The 22,585-nt window shown below is 38.4% G+C and overlaps 1 protein-coding gene and 1 pseudogene across 1 annotated transcript; one reads left to right on the top strand and one right to left on the bottom strand.

Annotated features, from left to right (window-relative positions):
- Positions 1–452: 452 nt before the first annotated feature.
- Positions 453–4,269, bottom strand: LOC110219839 (olfactory receptor 14A16-like; annotated as a pseudogene).
- A 16,818-nt stretch (positions 4,270–21,087) lies between these two features.
- Positions 21,088–22,020, top strand: LOC110219838 (olfactory receptor 14A16-like). Its single transcript, XM_021003544.2, has one exon. The coding sequence runs from the start codon at positions 21,088–21,090 to the stop codon at positions 22,018–22,020; it is 933 nt and encodes a 310-aa protein (XP_020859203.2).
- Positions 22,021–22,585: the final 565 nt, after the last annotated feature.

Genomic DNA, 22,585 nt, shown 5'->3' on the forward strand with positions numbered 1-22,585 from the left:
GTAAATCAGAATTAACCACTTATAGAAAAATGGACTTAAAAAAAGGATTCAAGGATGTGGAAAATGAAAAAGCAGTTGGCATAAAAAGTAAAAGAAATTGGTAAATTGAAAACATTATTGAAACAAATTAAAATTTAGTGAGAAAGGGGAAAGAACTTAGGGTGTGGTTGTAAAGTGTGTTAGTGAGAAAATTGAAAGGAAGTTGGTTGTGACTGTCATACAGTTGAGGTGATATATGGTTGTAAAGTCCTGAAAGAGGGTGCTTAGGGGGTGAGATATAAATACCACAAAAAGAATTTTAATAGTTTTTTAAAAAACTAAATAGCTTGATTTCATACTGAACATGGTTTGCACTAAATGCACAATGTGTGTTCTTTGCCATTCAAATGATTACTGTCCATACTTCAAGTGTGGATTCCTAAGACAAGAATCAAAGAGAATCTACTGTCTTCTTAGACTGGAGGAGAGGTGTATCCTAGACAACAGAGACATAAAGGAAAAAAGTGAGCTGAGACTTGGGGCAGGCAGAACCACAAGCAGGTTAGGACAAAAGTCCAGGTGTGGAATGATGCGAACCTTACACAGTGGTGCAACATCAGTGGAGAAAAGGGTGCATATTTAAGTGATGTAGCAAAGATGAAATCAATAGGTCTTGGCAGCAGATTGGATATGAAGGGTGAGAGATAGTGAGGTGTCCAGGATGACTCCTAGGGCATGAGCCTGGGTAACTGGGCAGATCATCCTGCCTTTGACAATAATAAGGAAGTTAGGAGGGCAAAAGATTTTAGGAGGAAAGACGAGTTTCATTTTGGGCATGTTGAGTTTAAGATGTCTATTGTACATCCAGATTGAGATGTCCAATATTTGAAAATATCATATTGTAAATCAAGAGATTAAGGCTGAACAAATAGATCTGAAGATTGATATTTAAATCCATGCAACCTGATAAGATCACTGGGTAAGATAATATAGACAAAAAAGAGAAGGTCCAAGACAGAAACTTGGGTGATATGCACAATCATCTTTTTTAAGGTGGATGAAGATATGGAAAAGGAGAGAGAGAAGGAATAGTCAAACAGTAGAAAAAGAGTAAGTAGAGAAGTGTCACAAAATAGAGAAAAGAGTATCAGGGAGAAGAGGGTAATCAACAGTGAATCAAAAAGGCTGAGGATTGAGAAAAGAGCACTAGATTTGGAAATTAGATCATTAAGAAACTTTGGAGAGTCTGTTTCAGTTAAATGATCAGGTTAGAAGCAAGACTATAAAGAATCAAGAAAGTGAGAGTAGAGGAAATGGAGGTACCTGTTGTAGATGGCCTTGGCAAAGAGTTCAGCCATGAAAGGTAAAAGAAGTATAGGATAACAGGTAGCAGAGATGGATGGATCAAGTGAGGATTTTGCTAGGATGGAATATACATAATATTTGTAGACTGCAAGGGGACAGTCTGTAGAAGAAGGAAAAAAGGAAGAGAAGTATTTAAGTGTCAGGATCTTAAATTATTTTAAAAATAACTTATTAACAAATACATTGTTATGGAATTTATTAATTTGCCAGGCAATGCACCAAATGTTTTACAAACCTCTTTATGCCAAGAAGCTAATATAATCCCCATTCTACATCTGAGGAAACTAAGGCAGACAGCAGTTAAATGGATTGTCCAAGGTTACATATCTATGTATCTGAGTCAAATTTGAACTCAAATGTTCCCAATTCCAGAACCAGAGCTCTTATTCACTGTGCCATTTAATTGGTTAGCTTCCCTAAATAGAGAGTGACTGAAGATAAGTAAGAGAGTGGGGATGATAGAGAGGGCAATTTTCTGGAAAGATAAGATAGAATAGAATTATTTGTGCATGTACAAGGGTTTTCCTTGGAAAGAAGAAGGGCCACCTCATCTTGTGAGACAGAGTGGAGGAGACAGTAGGGGATGGCATCTGAGTGATGAGAGATGAAGAGGAGGATAGACGGAGCTCTTGGCAAATGACCTCAACACTCCTCAGGCAAGATTTTCAGCTGAGAAAGTAAAGGAAGGGGAAGCCATGGGATATTTGAGAAGGTTTCCATGTCATGTGGTTACCTCCACACAATTCCTTCTCATCTCCACCTCCAGCTCCCATCTGTGTGTTCTCTCTACTTAGAATGTGATTTCTTTGAAGGCAAATATTTTCTTGATTGCTTAATTGTTTGTTTCTCTAGAATATAGCACAATGGCTAGTACACACTAAGAGCTTAGTAAATTTGCTATTATCTATCTCATATAATCTATCTATCTCCATCTAACCTCAGGTGGATACATTCTTTTAATTCTCTAATCTCTGATGATGTGCTCCATGTAAGGGTAGAGAATGTAGCTTTCTTTGTGGGATTGGTCTGCATCACCACCTTCCTGTCTTCTGGTATAGGTAAAAGGAACTGCCTGTTCAAGGTTCTCCTGAGTCTGGAAGATACTGAAGCTTGAGAGTTTTGCTTCTGGACTGAATTATTCCCAAAGTTCATCTACTATGTGAAACCCTAGAGGCATAGTTATCTTGGTTGGTTAATCAATTTATACTTGTTCCTTCTTGACTTTATCAAATAAAGTCATACTTCATAAGGCGTAATAAGACATAAAACAACCTATTCACCTATTGAAAACATCATCATGACCTTAAACTGTTAACATTATAACTATTTAGTTATGTGTATGGAGTTAGTACCTTATGCCTTACACACACCTGAGTGAAGTAGTAGAAGTATTCTCTTCATTTTACAGATGGAAAAATTGAGGTTCAGAGAAGTTAAGTAACTAACCAAGGCTACATACAAGAAAGTAGAGGAGTCAGTACTCAAACACAGGTCCTTTGCCTTATAATTTAGTGCTCTTTCCAGTAGAGTACCTGGGTAGTTCAGTGGATAGAGTGTGAAGCCTGAGGTCAGAAGGACCTGGATTGAAATACGTTCTTCAGACACCAGCTTTGTGACCTTGGGCAAGTCACTTAACCCTGTTTGATTCAGTTTCTCATCTGTAAAAATGAGCTGGAGAAGGAAATGACAAAGCACTCCACTATCTTTGCCCAAGAAAACCCCAAATGGGGTCATGGAGAGTCAGACATGATGGAAACAATTCAACAACCAACTAACTCTGAGGCGCAAGTATTGGAGAAGACAGGGGCACCTGGAAGAGAAACATCACGAATGATGAGAAACACAAGGTAAAAAGAATGGAGGCCAGAGAGAGGTAAGTTCATGGATGTTTTGCAGTGACATAAGCAGGCGGCACAGTTCCTATCATTTCAATGAGAAATCTGCCATCATTTTGAATAATTCAATAGGCAATCGACTGACTCAAAATTTGAAGACAGCATCAATGCAATCTCCTCACCAGCTTCCTCAGGGCAGCTTTCATGTCCTTGTTTCTCAGGCTGTAGATGATGGGGTTCAGAGTAGGGGGCAGGACAGTATAGAAGACAGACACCAACCAGTCCACAAAAGAGGGACAGGCTGAGGTGGGCTTTAGGTAAGCAGCTGCTGCACTATGAAGAAAGATAGTGACCACAATAAGATGAGGTATGCAAGTAGAAAAAGCTTTGGACCGACCCACCACCGAGGGGATCTTCAGAACAGTTTGGAATATGTGGATATATGAGATGGCAATGGAGAGGAAACAGCCAAAACTCAAAGAGGAAGTGATGGCAAGGGCTCCAACTTCAGCTGAGTAATTGTCTGAGCAGGAAAGTCTGAGGATTTGGGGGATCTCACAAAAGAACTGATGAATCCTGGTGGACTCACAGAAAAAGGCAAGGAAAAGCTGGTGGCTGTGTGTAAGAGGCCTGAAAGTCCCCCACTGAGCCATGAGGAAGATGACAGCTTCACACAGGTCCTTCTCTTCATGATGATTGCATAGCGTAGGGGATGGCATATTGCCACATAACGGTCATAGGACATCCCTGTGAGCAAGGCTAATTCTGTACAGGCTAAGAAAACCACTAAAAACACTTGAGTGATGCATCCTAGGAAAGAGATGGAGTTTATGTTGGCCAGGGTATTGCTAATGAATTTGGGAACAGTGACAGAGATGTAGCAGAGATCTAAAAAGGACAAGTGCTTCAAAAAGAAATACATGGGAGTGTGGAGCTTCTCATCAAAGGTGGTAAGGACAATGATGAGTAGATTCCCCAGCAGGGCTCCCAAATAAATCAGTAGGAATAGCACAGCATGTAATATCTGTAACTCACGGACCTCAGAGAACCCCATGAGGATGAATTCAGTCACCAAAGTAACATTGGTCATTCTTTTCCTATGAGGAGAAAAAGAGAGAAATGAGGTATTAAGTTCTCTGATGGGTAAGTAAGTCCAAGAGCCCTACAGACTACTGGTCCTGCTTCCAAGCTGGCTGCAGAAGCCATCATCCCAAGATGCAATCTTTGTGGAGATTTGATCTGGCAATTTTCTCTCCCAGGTCTATAGTCACAGCTACTGAAGTCTCAGAAAAGAAAGTTCTTGCCACCAAGGTCTTCTGTGCAGTCAATGATTCAACAACATAAATTGACATTAAAGAACAGGCATTATCATCTGCTTTGTTACTTCATCCCAAGAACTATGGAACCATTGCATCTGACTTGCCGCTGAAACTTTCTCTATGTGTTATCTTCCCCCATTAGGATGTGAGCTCCTGGAGAGCAGGGGATGCCTGACTTTTCTTTTGCCTCCCCAGAGTTTAACATGGAGTAATCATCTGGCAATTGCTATTGCATTCATTCATTCATTCATATAACAGAAAATTCAAGCTAGAAAAGGTCTCTCAAAATCATTGAGCCCAAATCCATCATTTTACAGAAACAGAAAATAATAGCCCACTGGCATGGAGGGATTTGATCAAGCTTAGGTAACTAGCAGCAAGGGAGAGAGCCCAAATCACAGGTGTATTGTCTAGAAGGGAATACCAGACATATAGTGGAGGGCATCAGGAGCAAAAGGATTTAAAATTCAGTCTTTTGGCTGTCTATTTTTTGGTGACACACACAAAATGTCTATAATATGAAGTAGGGATACAGAAGGGAACTGTAATTTTATTGGTAAAGAGAACTACCAGATGAAGAAATACCCTCTACTAATGCAATTTGATATCTCAGCTCTTGGAGAGTTTCCTATAACACTGAGAGGGAAAGTGACTTCCCCAGGGATCACACAGCCAAGGATGCATTAAAAGCTGGACTTAAACCCGTCTCCCTGGCTCTGAGGCCATTATTCTATCCATTCAACTCCACTCATTTGCTTATTATGAAATAATTTATGACAAATGTACAGAAAGGAAAGGCAGAGATCCAAAGGGGTTGAATAATGCCTAACTGGAGGAACCAAAGAAGATATCTTGGCTGAGTTGAGTTTTAAAGAGTTGGTAAGAGTTCATTAAACAGTGAATAGAGAGATGGAGAACATGGCAGGCCTGTGCTGGTTCAAGAAAAAGCCACTGAATTGGGAAAGTGATTGGGATATGTAAGAAGTGGGGTCAAAGTAACAAGCCTGGTAGGTGCATAAAGTACATGGAGAATAATAGTAGGACAGTGAAGGCAAGGCTGCGCCTGATTGCAACGAGCTTTGGATGCCAAGTAGCAATTTCTAAGGAGCTGAGATGACACATCACAGATCTCTGCTACTGGTGGGAAAGTCTGCATCGACTTCTTCCTGACAAAGAATAGATTTGAATGGATGGACAGGATTGTGATGGGTGGCTTTTTTATGGGATCATTATTTTAAACAAAGAAAAAAATACGAGTAAAGGTCCACAGACAAGAAATGACAAAGTGAAGTTCGGACGTGATGAGTAACATAATTTAGGTGAATCACATTATATTCCATTATATTACAAGGGGAGAGAGTGGGAGATACCCCTGAGATAAACTGGGCCTTAATGTGTAAGGCTTTGAATGCAAAGGAAGGAGTTTAAACTTTCTTCTGTTATGTAGAGGGATTGAAAGGATTTTTATCTATCTATCTATCTATCTATCTATCTATCTATCTATCTATCCATTTTCACTCATTTATTTATTTGTCAGTTTATTTATTTTATTTATTTAGGCGATAGGGTTACACAGGATCAGGTCTGTGTACAAAAGAGATCAATCTAGCAATTATTTATAGTTCAGTTGGAGTGCAGATAGATAGAGGAATTCAATTATTGCAATACTGTACCCTACAAGTAATGAGAAGAATAGAATATTGAGAGAGAAAATGGGAAGAATGGATGGGAGCTAAAGAAGAGTCAGGAGATGAATCTGTCTCCTTCCTTTAGGGCGCCAGGGGGCTATCATTGCAGAAAGTAACATAGACTCTCAGAGGGGCTGTTTGGTTTGATGAACTGTTTTTCTTTGGTACAAGGGAAGGTTTATTGTGTCAGGTCAGGGGACTGTTAGCTGACTCTCAAATGAAAACAAAAGGCATTAATAAAATCTTTGCAAAGGAACAGATGGGAGAGATGTAGAGTTGGTGTCAACACAACTTGGCAACCATTTAGATGAATAGATTGAGAGAAAGGAAGAAATCAAAGGTAACACAATGATTTTGAACTGAAGTGATTAGGAGACTGATGGTGTCAATAACGATACCAATGTAATAATATAATATTAATAATGATAAATATAATAACAATAGAAACTGAGAAGTGATGACGTTGGGATATAATGTTAACTTTAGTTTGAGGGGATCCCCAGGAGGCAACTGGAAAAACAATTCTTGAGCTTGGGAGACAGATCATTCCATCAGGCTATCAAACAACAAGTGTTTATCAAAATGCCTACTGCATGCCAAGTGCTGCAAAAAGAACTGGGGGCACACACACAAATATGAAAGCTCATGTGCTTGAGAATCTTACATTCTATAGCTAGAGAGAGCAAAGCCACATCTCTACATATTCAATGCGTGTGATCAATAAAACAACTTAGGGGGCTAGCAGTGAAGCAGATCAGGAAGACAGGAGTTTGAATTTGAGTTGAAGAAAATTAGGAATTCTAAGAGACGGCTGTAAAGCAGGACAGCATTGCAATTGAAGCAAAGGCCCAGAGATGAGAGCTAGTGTGCCACGTGGGAAGAACAGCAGGAAGGTCGGTTTGGCTGGACCACAGAGTCTGTGAATGGAAGAAATCTATCAGGATTGGAGTCATATTGGCAAGGGCCTTCAGTGTAATGAAAAGACAAGATCACAATCAAATGGACTGGGGTTAGATTGAAAGGACCAATAGTCAAGCCCTGGCTCTGCCACTCGGTACTTGTGTGAACTTGATCATTGCTTCCCCTTCCTGTGCCTCAGTTTCCTTATATGTGAAATGAGTGAGTTAGACAAGATGACTTCTAACGTACCTTGCAGTTCTAACTCTTACACACACACACACACACACACACACACACACACGTATATGTGGATACATACATACATACGTGTTTATATGGAGTAATCTTCTAGAGGTGATAGTTAAACCATCAGAATGGCACAGTTGGACGAAGGACAACCTAGGAATGAGGAGGAGAGCTAGAATCTTGGAGAATTCCTCCATTTATTAGGTGATCAAGAGAAATCAGAGGAGCTCACAATGGAGACAGAAAGCTTTCCAACATTTTGAATGAATGAGAGCTCTTTATTGTTTTAAAATAATGGTGATGATATAGCGTGAATTATGTCATAGCATTTGCATCAATAACACTGGAAAATTACAATGTAATAAGGAAGGTAGATGATCTTAGGAGAGTTAAATAATGCACATCTATTTAGTATTTAGTTGCTGTGGGATACAAATTAAAACTAATGAAGATTGGGGAAAAAAATAGAAGGATTTAAGGATGAAAGGGAATTCTGAACTCTGTGTGTGTGTGTGTGTGTGTGTGTGTGAGAGAGAGAGAGAGAGAGACAGACAGACAGACAGAGACAGAGAGAGAGAGAAAAGAAGAGAGACAGACAGAGAGATAGGGAGGCACAGAGACACAGAGAGACACACAGAGAGATACCCAACACTCACCATTAGTTGGACAAACATCATCTCTGATAATCTCACCTTTCTGGAGAAACAACCTGTGATGCCTGGCTTGCTGGTATTTAACAAGCCAAATGACTCCTGGATGATCTCAAATCAGCATTCTTCAGCTTTTAATCCAGGTTTTGCCCTTTTAAATTGGGTAACTACAGGCAAATCCCTGCTCCTCTGTAAGTCCATGTTTTCTGAACTGGGAAAGGATAGTGTGTTTTAGGGAGCAGATGGGTTGGCTGAGGGCAGCAGAGGGCATGTGAAAATGCTTCTGACAAACCTGAAAACCTTCTGTCTCCAATTCAACTCCAATTGTCCTCATCTCAGTCTGATCAACCAGCTGATTACCCCCTCCTTCTAATTTCCAGTGATTGAGAAGGATTGGGAATTTGAAGGGGAAATCTGGGTATTTCATGATGTAGAAGCAACTCAGAGACAGGTCACCCAGGGCCTGGAATGGGGCCCTTTGGGACACAGGATAGAAGAGAGCTAACTGTAATGAGCCCCTGTGGATCTGGGAGACCTGAAAAATATACTTTGTCCTCATGCTGTTTTTAGGAAACAAGAGACTAAAAACTGATGCCTTTAACATCATTATACTTTGGGACATGTGTTCTGTTCCAGTCCTCATTTAGAGCTAGAAGGAACTTGAGAGATTATCTAGCCAATCCTCTCATTTTAGAGATGAGATAACTGAGATTCTAGAAGACTGATTGATGTCAGAAAACTGAACGTTAAGAGCTTAGAGTTGTAATTGGTTTAAAAGGTCATCTAGCCCTGCTGTGTTGAATTCAAATAGAAATGAAGACACTAACCTTTCATAGGGATATCTGCAGGCTACATATTGACTTAGAAATATACAAGTGAATATTATTTATCTTTGCTCATTTTTTTTTATTAATCTTGCTAAGTATTTCCCACTTATATTTTAATCTGGTTCTGCCACACTTGGGAATGTTACCAGACTGAGTGTTTGACATCATGTGCCTAGTTCAATTTCTTCATGGTTTGGAGAACAAAGAGACCCAGGGAAATGATGTAACTTGCCCAGGGGCAAGTTACCTGCCCTTGATCCCAGGTCTTTAGAATCCACATCTGCTGTGCTTTTCACAACACCATGCTTTTTCTATTCCTGACAGTCCAGGAACTAAATGATAATTTTTGTCAGAGTAATTTAGACAGACAAATGAAGAAACACAAGAGAAGAGATTAGGAAAACTGAATGCATCTTTTTTAATTTAACATGGCTAATTTAGCTAGTTGGGGCATAGAGACAGACTGTTGACACATCTCCACGACTACTTGTCAGGTCTACTCTGAAAATATGTCTCAGAAGGTGTCAGAAAAATATTAGGGGGAAAAGAATGAACACACTATATTTCTATTAAGATAATGTTATTCTTAGCTCAGTACATCACTCAAGATGTACTTAATAAATGAATACTAAATAACTGATTTCTCTGACTTTATAAAACAATTATCACTGCTGTGGGCTCTGTACCTCTAAGGAACTCAGTGGACTATCTTGATGAAAATATTCAGGCTGGGTAAACACTGACATTGTGTCTTATAAATACTTTTCTCTTTTGTATTTCAAATGGTCACAATACCAGACTTTCTATTTTCTTCATGGCAACTCTGGACTCAACATTTCTTTCAGTGATACACTGTGGTTTGACACATCACTCATTTCTCAATAGACAATTGACACCCACTAAAAAATAAGAGAAACTGACTAATCTAGTGAGTACTAGTGACTGGAAATTCGCCTTTCCACATTTAGAGCATGCTACTTTATATCTGAAAGGGAGGAAATACATTATAACTTCAACCATTTCAGACTATTCGGGTCACTGTACTTGACCAGAATTCTGTTAACTTTTAGACTTATCTTGCCTTTATGTTACTGTGGACATTTTTTTTTATACTGCTCTCCAGTTTCTCTTTCTTACTTTGTATTAGATCATGCAAATTATTTCCCTCTTTAAAATTTTTCTTATTTCTCAATCCTATGATATAATAGATTTCTTCATTGCATCCACACCCAAAAATTTACTGAATCATCCCTTAACCATCAAGGATACAATTTGTTTTTAGGTTTTCACTACAACAAATTATGCTGCTATGAAAGTAAAATAACAGCTTTCTTCCTGCTTTTGATTTCTTTGAGGTACACTTAGTAATGGGATCGTGGGTTCTCTGCCATCCTTTGGTGTATATAGCTATTAATGGGACCACTTGATCTTCACTGTTGCTGTTGTGGATTTTTAAAATTTTTATTTTTAGTTCCAAATTTTTTTGTCTCCCTTCCCTCTCTCCCACCTATTGAGAAGGCACAAAATACAATACTCATTAACACATGAAATCATGCAAAACATATTTCCACATTAGCCAAGTTGTGAGGAAAAACAGTAAAAATAAAGTAAAAAAAATCTGCTTCAATCTGCATTCAGAGTCCATCAGTTCTCTCTCTGAAGGTGGATAGCACTTTTAATTATAGGGCCTTTGAAATTGTGGATCTTTTTTTTCTTTATCAGAGTAGCTGTCTTTCACAGTCAAGTATCATTACAGTATTGCTGTTACCATGTGTACTGTTCTCCTGGTTCTGTTCACTTCACTTTGCATCAAGTCCTACAATTTTCCCCAGGTTTTTCTGAAACCATATCCATAATTTTTTTCAGCACAATAGTATTTCATCATAATCATATAGTATAATTTGTTTAGCCATTCCCAGACTAATGGATATCTTCATTGGTTTCAATGTTTTCTTTGCCACCACAAAAAGAGCTGCTATAAATATTTTTGTATATATAGGTCCTTTTCCTTTGTCTTTGATAGATTCTTCTCCAGCCCCTTATGTAAACTCTCTCTGTCTTTCTATTTCAAGTGTCTCTTATAAATAGCATACTGTAGGATTCTAGTTTCTAATCCATTCTGCTATCTGTTTCTGGTAAATGAGTCAGTTTAATCGATTCACATTTATAGTTATTATTGCTAATTGTGTATTTCCTTCCATTCTATTCACTTCTATATATCCTTTTCTTCTTTTACCCTGTTCCCTCCTCAAAAGTGTATTCTGCTCCTGAATATTGCTTCCAGTAATTTACCCTTCTTATCATCCTGCTTTTATCTTAGCCTCTTTCTTTTCAATATCCCTATCATGTGTGTGTGTGTGTGTTTTAGTAATTTCTCAGTTGTGTCTGACTCTTTGTGACCCCATTCAGGTGGGTTTTTGTTGGGGAGGGTAAATATACTGGAGTGGTTTGCCATTTCTTTCTCCAGCTCATTTTATAAATAAGGAAACTGAGATTAATAGTTAAGTGATTATCACACAGCTAATAAGTGTCTGAGGACAGATTTAAACTCAGGAAGATGAGTCTTCCTGATTCCAGGATTGGCACTCTATCCACTGTGCTACCTAGCTCACACACACACATAGATGTGCATATGTGTATGTGTGTGTGTGTGTGTGTGTGTGTCCTTTGAAACAGTTCACATGAGAGTGAGGTTCAAGCATTGCTTACTCTCCCTCATTTTCCTCTTCACTGTAAACACTTTCCTTGTGCGCCTCTTTTATGTGACATAAAATTTCCCCCTTCTTTCCTTTCCTTCTCACCCCCAGGACATCCCTGTTTTTCATTCTTTCAGGTTTCTTTTGAGATTATCCCAGCATAACAGACTCACAGCCATACCCTCTGTCTAAATAGATCCCTTCAAATTGCCCTAATGATGCTAAAATTCTTTTTTTGGGGGGGGCAGGTAATAGGTGTTATGTGTCTGAGGCTGGATTTGAACTCAGGTCCTCCTGAATCCAGGGCCAGTGCTCTATCCACTGTGCCACCTAGCTGTCCCCAATGCTAAAGTTCTTAAGGATTGGTTATGTTTCATAGTCTTATTTGGGATTGTAAACAGTTTAATATTATTTTTGATTTCTCACTCATATTTACCATTTTATGCTTCTCTTGAGTCTTATGTTTGAATGTCAAATTTTTTTTATTTTTAAAAATTTTTTTTAAGGCAATTGGGGTTAAGTGACTTGCCCAGGGTCACACAGCTAGTAAGTGTTAAGTGGTTGGTCTGAGGCCAGATTTGAACTCAGGTCCTCCTGACTTCAGGGCCGGTGCTCTATCCACTATGCCAACTAGCTGCCCCTGAATGTCAAATTTTTGATTCAGTTGTAGTTTTTCATCAGAAATGCCTGAAAATCTTATATTTAATTAAATGTACATTTTCCCCCGAGAAGAACCATACTCAGTTTTCCTGGACAGGTTATTCTTGGTGCAGTTTTAGTCCTTTACCTTTTAAAATATCATATTTCAAACTTGACACTCTTTTGTGGTAGTAGCTGCTAAATCTTGTGTGATCCTGACTGTGGCTCCATGGTATATGAATTGTTTATTTCTATATGCTTAAAGTATTTTCTCCTTGGCTTGAGAGCTCTGGAATTTGGCTATAATATTCCTGGAAATTTTTCTTTTTTGATATCTTTTAGGAAGTAATTGGTGGATTCTTTTAATTTCTATTTTGTGCTCTGGTTCTAAGATATCCAAACAGTTTCCCTTGATAATTTCTAGAAATATGTCTTAGTTCTTTTTTTGATCATGGCTTTCAGGTAGTCCAATAATTCTTAAAGTATCTCTCCTTGATTAACTTCTCAGGTCAGTTTTTTTTTCTTTGAGATATTTCAGGTTTTCTTCTATTTTTCACTCTTCTGACTTTGTTTTATGGCTTCCACCGACTAATTCTAATTTTTAAGCACTTATTTTCTTCAGTATTTGTTGTACTTCTTTTATCAAACTGTTAATTTTCTTTTCATAGTTTCCCTGCATTGCTCTAGTTTCTTTTCTCCACTTTTCTTCTACCACTCATTTGATTTTTACAATCTTTCTTAATTGCTCTTTTAAAAAAATCTTTTTATTTCTTTAAAAAATTCTAGTTAAGCTTATATCCAATCTGCATTTTTTTCTTTGAAATTTTCCTTGTAGATGTATTCAAGGTATTATCTTTTGAGTTTGTATCTTGAGTTTCCCTGTTAGCATAGTAATTTTTATACTCAGGTTCTTTTTTTCCCCTCATTTTTCCCAGGCTATTTATTGACCTTGGACTTTATGGTAGAATTTAGTCTGCTTACCTTAGTGAGAAAGGGAGAGTTACTGTCCCAAGCTTCAGACTTTTATGTCCTGCTGTTTTCACAGCTAGCTCTGGAAGCCTGACAGTTTTTGATGCTTTCAAAGTGGTGTGATTTAAGAAGAGGTGTGGTTGGTGCCCTCCTTGTCTTTGTTCCGGTTCTAACACAGGATGTTTTTGTTGCCAGCATTTATATAGTGATTTAAGATTTGCAAAACACTTTATATATTTTGTATGTGTTGATAATGTATTGTCTTATATCATATAGGATGTCTCATTTGATCTCAAAAATGATCCTAGGAATTAGATGCTACTATTCTTCCTATTTCATGGATGAGGAAACTGAGGCAAGGAAAAATTAATAAACTTGCCCAGTGTTACATAGCTAAAACATCTAAGGTAGGATTCAAACTCAGTTCTTCCTTACTCCAAGTCCAACACTCTGTGCATTGTACCATCTAACTGCTTCTAGAATAATCTAGTCCTGTTTTGAATAGTTCTAATTAATAGAAGATTGTCCTTAAATCAAGCCAACTTGTTCATCCTTTGCTTCTAGTTCTATTCTTTGAGGCCACACAAAAAGCTTTGAGAACTCTTCCATGGGTCAGTTTTTAACAAACATTTAAAAAATAGTCATCATACTTCCTGAAGGATTCGGACTTGCTTTTCTCTAATTATCAATTAATTATTTGGAGTCTTTTTCGTATGGTTGTAGATAGATATGTGTCTTCTTTTCAAAACTATCCATAGCGTTTGACCATTTATGTAATTGCCTATTTTAAAAATAATCTCTTCTATACCTTGCTTGATTTTGAATTTCACCCTAGCCACCATTGTCTTTTCTCTATTATTTTGTGACATGGCCTTTTAAATTTATTTACATATTAATTTGGGATTTATTCCAGTATATGGTACAAGGCATAAATCTAACAAATTCTCTGTCAAACAGCTTTCTAGTTTTCCTAGAATTTTTTGACAAATAAGGATTTCTACTCTGACAGTTTGTGTTCATTGATTTATTGAAAATGAGGCTGCTGTCTTCAATTACTTTTAGATTTCATGTATCTAGACTATTTTATAGACACCTTTTTCTTTGATCAGTAATTTTGAAAAGTCCTGCTTTCTGATATTTTAATGTTTCAATGCTAAAGCCTCTGAATTCCTATTTTGTTTTTCATTATTTCCCTTCACCACTCTTTTCACCGGGTAAGTTGTTGTGTGTGTGTGTGTGTGTGTGTGTGTGTGTGTGTGTGTGTGTGCACATGCGCGCATGCACATGCACATTCTTTCCTAGCTTTATACTCTTGCTAGAGAATTAGATAAAGCCTTTGGTAATCTAATTTCTTTAGCACTAAATTTGTAGTATTATCATCTATATCACATTTGCATAGGGTCACCAGTAACATTTATTAATTCCAATTATTTGTTGTTGTTGAGTCATTTCAATCATGTCTGATTCTTTATGACCCCATTTGGGATCTCCTGGGCAAAGATACTAAAGTGCTTTTCCATTTCCTTCTCTATTTCATTTTACAGATGAGGAAATTGAGGCAAACAAGATTGAAATGACTTGCCCAGGGTGACACAGCTAGTAAGTGTCAAGTCCAGTGCTTTACCCACTGCTGACCTAGCTGATGCCCAATTATTTGAGTGTTACTTTATTTTTGTGAAGATTTTTATACTTGCATCTTTGGAAAACACTGGCTGGAGGACAGTGGAGGTAGAATATTAACCATCATACTCGAGGATATTTGGAGAGAAACACCTCTCAGAGACCTTACTTTTGCTCCCAATATTTCCCAAATCTTTCTACCTTGGGAAAAGCAACAAGACTGGCAGGAGTTTGTTTCCTAAACCCATTTCTCATCCCACTGGAGCTGTGGTTTCAGACAGTATCCCTTTAGCATTTAGCACTACAAGGCTCTATGGAAAGGAGCCAGTTTCATCATCCCAGCCTGGAATAAAGACCAACTCTACATTCTGAGCCTAAATCTTAGCATTGAAGCATTTCCAAAGACTACATTCCTGGAAGGCACTTCCTGATTACTTCCACACCTTAGAATCTTCAGCTTTGTTCTAGCTTCAATTCAGATATAATATTTTAATAAATTGTTTCTTAGGCTTTCATTTTAATTCCACAATATTCCATTGCATTTTGAATATTAGCTCTATGCTACGAATTTGAGGATCCTGTTTTCTAATGTATTCTATCATTCTTTTCCATTTTATTTGTGAGTTTAGTTCATTTACATCCAATGTTAAAATTGTTAAGCTTCTGTTTTCCTCCCTCAACTTCTACTCTCCATATTTTTCCTCATTTAAGCCAGCACCAAGTTCCTGAAACTTGTTTTGCTTATACTGAACTGGTGTTAATCTCCCCTCATAGGCCTCCTACAAATTCTCCTGATTTTCCACTTAGGCTCAAATTTCTTCATATGGATTTTATTTCTAATCTCTCTTCATTGTTTCTTTCCATTCATCCTGCCCTCCTCTCCCTTCTTTCCCTCCTTCGCATTTGCCATACTCTAATGCTGTCTTTCAAACCAGTTGATTGAAGGCACTCTTATGCAAAATTATCTGTGCACACCTCTTTTCCATTTTCCTAACAAAGAGGCAGCAAGCAGAAGACTAGGGTGAGGAGGATTGAAAATTCTTCTTTAGACTAAAACCACAGCCTTCTAATGAGTTGCCTTGCCTCAAGTCTCTCTCCACTCCAATCCAGCATCTCTTCAGCTGTCGAAGTGACTTTTCTGCACTGTGTGGTCTGACCAGATTGCCTCCCTGCTCTCCTCCTCCCCCACAACTCAACAAATTACAATGGCTCCCAATTACCCAAATAATCAAATATAAAATCCTTTGTTAAGTTAATGGACTTTGGCTTTTGGCTGCTTCCTATCCTTCCAGTCTTGCTTCTATGTGAACTTAGGAAAGTCATTTAATGTGATTTCCTTAGTTTCCTCATCTATGAAGTATAGACAATAATGACCCTTCCTCCTAGGGTTGTGAGAATAATAAGCATGAGCTATTATTATTATTACTTGTGCTTTAAAGGGGCCATGACATTATTTCAAATCATTAATATTTTGGAATTTAGAACTGCATGTCTTTTGCCGTGTGGCCAAAAAAAAAAAAAGAAGAAGAAGAGGAGAGGAAGAAGAAAGAAAAGGAAAAAGAAAGGAAAGGAAAGGAAAGGAAAAAAGAAATATCTATGTTATTCAGTTTTCACTTCTCTCTCTTCTATGTGCTCTGCAATCTGGCTTCCAATCTCATCACTCAAATGAAACTACTCTCTCCAAAGATAGCAATAAAGTTTTTTTTCTTTTTAACACAATATTTATCAATGTATTTTTGCATCACCCAAAGTTCCTTCAGTGTTTCCTCCTTTTTACCTTCCCAGAGAACTATCTCACAAAACAAATAATATTTTAAGGGAAAGGAAAAGAAGAGAAAACATCAGGATAACTGATACACACACGCACACACACACCCCTATATAATATATATATGAACATATATACACATGTATGTATATCTATTTATATCTATCTATGTGTATATATATACACACACACATGTGTGTGTCTCTGTGTGTGTGTATACAGGCACAATAGTCCAGGTGTCTCAGTGGCATTTTGAACATATTCATAATTGAGCTCATTATTTTTCCCTCCCAAGCACTTCCAAGCTTCCTTATTGCTATGGAGTTCACCACTATCCCCCCCAGTAACCCAAGTTCACAACCTATCTGTCATCATCAACTCCTCACTCACTTCACTTATACAACCTTTTGTCAAATAATGTTTCTAACTTTACATTTCTTCTATACATTTCATCACTCGTCTATCAACACTGTCATTTCACACTTTCCCCTCTCTTGGGCTTCCTATCTGATTTACCCACAATTTAAATTCCTCAGAGACTTTCTTATTCCATGACTCAATACCACCAATAGTCACTGGAAGAGTACTGATGTTATCTTCCTGGAAATCCTCTTCAGGAGGGCTGCTAAACATGCCATTTTTCTCTACTTGGAATGTCTTGGACTAGTTGAATGGGTGGTCCATTCAGCTGCCTATCATGGTCTAAGTAGAAGCCATTTTTTCCTGTTATTTTTTTTCTCCTTGTTTGGTATGCTGACTTAAGTCTTTAGATTGATTATAATCTGCTATAAGAGAATCTTCCCTCTTCCAATTCTTGATAAAATCACCACAATGTCATCTACAAAGAGGAACAGTTGGAGAACTTACCTCCTAGAGGATGATGTCATCTCCCTTTTGGAATCTTCTCTGGACATCCTCCATGATGGAGGCAAACTTTTTTGGGGAGAATACATCATTTTCACCTTTTACTTTTCTTCCCAAAAGATCACAGAAAGGGGTGGGGAAACATATTTCTTCTCCCTCCCACTCCTAGGAGCTATTAATGGCTTCCTTGGAACAAAGGAGTATATGAGATAGCTCTCATATCTTTTGGCACATGTCAGTGTGGCATTTAAAAAAGTTGGAACATAATTTCTGGGTAATTTAATCACTTTATTAATAATACCAGACTTTTAATAAAAAGATGGCTATATGGTCATCTCTCTCTTAGACCAAAGACAGTCATGTTGGTGGGCTTATGGTTTATATGTCCATTGGAAGAGAATTGATCCTGAGGATGGTAATCAACTTTGATTGGTTAGTAATTAATAAGAGATGAACTTTACAAAGGTAAGGGAGCTGAATCCAGTGAAGGGCTGAGAATGACATCATGTTACTTTTGGACAGAGAGACTATCTCTATACTCAGATTACCTTGGGCATTCAATACAAAAGGATCTAGCTCCTCCCAAGCTTGATTGAATGGAATTCACCTTAGACTAGATATTCCTTGTGAGGTTGAGTGGAAAAGCTTAACTCAACCTTCAGAGACTGAGGTCTAGAAATGAGGATAAAAGAAAAAGAGGGGAACCTGAATCTCCCCAAATCATTGATAATTAATTATCATTTCTCTCACCAGGAATTTGAGTGGCTGATGCACAAATTTAGAGGGTATACACATAGTGATAGTGTTGCGGTCTAGAGGTGCTGGAAACCCCAAAATGCAAATGTACAGGGCACATGTCTGCCTCAAAAGAATTTGACCACTCAAACCTTCCAGTCCAATTAGGGAGTTTATTTGTGACTCCAAAACAAGTGTGCCAGACTTCTAGTGAGTCTGCACAATTTAATGGGGGCATGATTGATTATTTTATAGGGGAAAAGATTGTGAGATGATTTGGATGGGATTAAGGAGTGTCAGATAGCCTGGGATGGTCTGAAGGTTATTATAGAGAATAGAGGGTTGGGGGTGGGGGGGAATGATGCTAAGACAGTTGAAAGAATTGTACTGGGATGATCTGGGTTCAAGAACTGTGTTTCTGAAATCTGTGGGAAAGTTCAAAGGGTGGAGGGTCCAGATCCCATACCCCATCAATAGTTCTAGCCAGGACACATGATATTACCCATGTTGATTTTCTTAAACATTTAATAGAATTAGTGCTAGCATAATTTCCATACTAGTTTTGTGACAAAGTGAATCAGACCAGTGTCCAAATGAAAATTTAGGTTTAGGATGAGTTTATATCCTCTTTTTCTGATACTATGTTTCTTCAAAAGTATCTTGCTAACCACTTCTATCATCCCTAACAGGGAGAAGTGGTCAGGGTATCCTGGGACCATTCCTTGATCATGCTGTGGAGTGCCAGGTGTGAGACAGCAATTGTCCTTCCCCAATCCCATATCATGCCCAAGATGACATGAACACAAGGGCAAGAAATGCAGTCTAATGAGGTTAATCAGAGCCCTGGGTCCCGTAAGACTCTTTCTTCCACTTTGAGAAATCTGTCCCCGAGCAATTTGTTATGACAAAAAAAAATGAAAAGATTCCAACCACAAAGAAGAGACAATTTTCAATTCCTTAAAGAGTAAAAATAATAAAGGTCTAGTAGCAGATAAAGGTTAGTTCCCTAATCTTTGAAGTATTTCTCTTAGGGACATGAAAGAATACTCACCTATCTGTCTCAGAAGTTCCCAGTGACTTCTCTGCTTGGATATCACACAGATTTTTCATGCCACATTATTTTCTGGACTTGCAAGGTGAGGAGAAATGATTATTCATTAGGCACCACAGTAAGATTAGTCTGCTAATTAGGTAAGGCATCTGAGCTAATTGTCATAACTCAGTATTTCTTTTACTAGCAATTAGACTACGTAAAATACAGTATAATGACATTTTTATAGTGTGTTTCTTCCCAATACTGAAAGGCATAGGATTAGCTGGCACAAAGATTTTAATGAATCATAAACTAGAGCAACATGATGTAGGTGACAGACAGCAAGTTTTGGAGTGTAAATGACCTGGGTTCAAGTCCCTGTAATACTGACTAGAGGCCTTTGAGCTTACTCCCTCAGCATCTCAGGCAACTTTTGAAAACTCTAATGTTCACAACATTTGCAGATTTGCATTAGTGGAGGTATTCCCCATCCTGAGTCACCCAAATTTAAGGATTCACATCCCAGACAAACCACTTGAAGGCCATGGACATTTTCATGTAGGTCAAACTTGAAGAATTTAAAACCGTGAAAGACATTAGAGATAGAAATGTCAGATACAATTTCAATGTTTCTAAGTGAAAATGCCTATCATGTGACTTCAGAAGGTAGTGAAACCCTGACTTTATATTGTAAACATTATGGGAGTGACATTCAGTAAAGCAGTACCACTTGAACATCAAATTATAAAGAGCTGAGCTAAAAGGGAACCCAGAAGCCATCATTTCTAACTCCTGTATTTTATGAATGAGGAATCTGAGGAATCCCAGACAGGAGAAAAGACTCATCCTCGTGTAAGGGTTGGAGCCAATGTATCAGTCACTCCACCCTAGCCCAACTAGCCTTACTAAAAGGATTGGAGGCTTGTTTCATTGATGGGCTCAATTGACCCTCCCATGCTGAAAAGAGAATAAAAAATTTGGTCCTGGCAGAGACCTTAGAGGTCAATGAGTCCATCTTCTTTGTGTTTCAGATGAGGAAACTGAGACCCAGAGAGGCAAAGTGAGCTCATACAGTTGGTAAATTTCAGAGGTGAGAGCTTATCCAAGTGCTCTGGCTCCAAACCCTGCAGACTCTCCTTATTTCACCACATTGCCCATGGCAGTGAAGAAAGTGGTCAAAATATGCCTATAATTGACAGACTTTGTGTTATTAAGTTGTGTAGTAATAACAAACATTTCTAGTGACTTGATTGTTTTCTTTTTAACATTACCTTCATCTCTAAACATAGCCCTCTTTTCTCCCCTGACAAGAGAGCTATTTATTGAGACAAAGAATGAAAAAGGGGTTGAGGGAAAGTGGCCAGGGGAAAGTATGGGAGTGGACCATTAAGCAAAATAGACCAAATATCAATGTATTCTACCAACATAGGCAGTGTTCCACATCCATGCTCTCACAGGAAGGTGTGTTTTCTCCTCTCTAATCCCAAACTTGATTCTTCCAGTTCTAGTGTTCCTGTTTGTTGTGGCCATTCTTTCCACTTACATTGCTGTAATGAATCATGCTACATATTGTTTTCCAGAGGTGTGCTGGCTGGTCAGCTCAAATTGGTTCTTGGGAGGCAATTGGGAAATTTTTGGTGTGAGAATTTCCACCTCAGAAGTTAACAAATACTACAAACCAGGGCTGTGCTCCACTTCGGGGCAGCTTGGATTATTAGGAAGCTCTTCCTTACATTTGGACTGAATTGGGCTTTTTGCAATGCCCCCCATTACTCCTGGTTCTGTCCTCTGGCAACAAAGAGTCTGATTCTTCCACACATAACATGACCCAGGAGGCTGTTCTCTCTTTCAGTGCTTTTAATTTAAGGGACTATGGTTCCCATAGTCTACATGGTTATATCTCAATGTCTCCCTGATCCCTTCCCATTTTTCCTTCTGTGTCCCTAGGAAGGCAATGGTCAATCACACAGTCATCACCAACTTCTTCCTCATGAGCTTCTCTGACATCTGGGGGCTGCAGATCTTACATGCTATGCTGTTCTCCCTGATTTATCTGGCAGCCCTGATGGGAAATCTGCTTATTATCCTTGTCACTACCATTAGCCAGAGCCTTCACACTCCCATGTACTTCTTCCTAAGGCATTTGTCTTTCATAGACCTCTGCTACATCTCTGTCACAGTACCCAAGTCCATCCTCATCTCCCTGACCCACAACAACTCCATCTCTATCCTTGAATGTGCTACCCAGATTTTTTGTATTGTGTTTTTTGCTTGTGCTGAGCTGGCTCTGCTGACCGTGATGTCCTATGACCGATACGCAGCCATTTGTCACCCCCTGCACTATAAGACCCTCATGAGCAGAGGAGCCTGTGTACAGATGGCAACTGCTTCTTGGCTCAATGGGAGTGTCTCAGGCATCATGCACACAGTCAGCACTTTCTCTGTACCCTTCTGTAAAGCAAATGTGCTTGGCCAATTCTTCTGTGAGATCCCTCATTTGCTCAGACTATCCTGTTCACAGCCAAATTTTGCTGAAATTGGAACCACAGTTACAACTACAATTTTGGGTCTTGGCTGTTTCCTCTATATTGTTATCTCTTATGTCTACATCTTTTCCACTGTTCTAAAGATGCCATCCACAGAAGGCAGGTCCAAAGCATTCTTCACATGTCTGCCTCACCTCATTGTGACCACTGTATTTTTCACAACTGCTTTTGTTGCTCATGTAAAACCTACCTCTGACACCCCTTCTGTGCTTGACCTGTTGGTGTCTGTGTTCTATGTTGTGGTGGCCCCCACCCTAAACCCTGCCATCTACGGTTTGAGGAACAAGGACATGAAGACAGCTCTGGCAAAGTTGGTGAGGAAGGAGCTTCCTTGTTTATAGAAAATCTCCATCATAAAGGTCATTTTTTCTTTCTTTCTTTTAATCTCACTTTCCATTTTGTTATTATAAGGATCAAATGAGATAACTGGAAAAATGCCTAGCCATATCATTCAGCTATTTATTCACCAGTATATTTGCTGTATTGTCCAAATGAACTATACCAAAGCAGCGTATTTTTATTAAATATTTGCTATATACAAAGTACTGTATACAAGGTGCACTGGTAATGCAAAAAAACCCAAACAAAAAAAAGACAAAAACACTGCCTGCCCTCATGAAGTTTACATTTCAGTGGGAGAAGAGAACAAGCAAATGGAACCTGCAAAGTTTGGGTGGGATGGAAGGTATCCATTAGGGCCATGGTCTCAAAGTTTGGAAGGTCAGAAGCAGATTCAGGAGTAGCATGAATGCTAGAAGCATAAGCTTCCATTTGCTCAATTCTAATTTTTAAGTAATTGCACCCCACACCCCTTCAAAATCTTCCTGTTCTGGTATTTTTTTTTCTATTTAGTACTTTATTTACTCCAATTACATGTAAAAACAATTCACACATTCATTTAAAAAG

The sequence above is a fragment of the Phascolarctos cinereus genome, unplaced genomic scaffold (assembly GCF_003287225.1).
Source record: "Phascolarctos cinereus isolate Bilbo 61053 unplaced genomic scaffold, phaCin_HiC Scaffold_726;HRSCAF=1367, whole genome shotgun sequence".
Lineage (NCBI taxonomy): Eukaryota > Metazoa > Chordata > Mammalia > Diprotodontia > Phascolarctidae > Phascolarctos > Phascolarctos cinereus.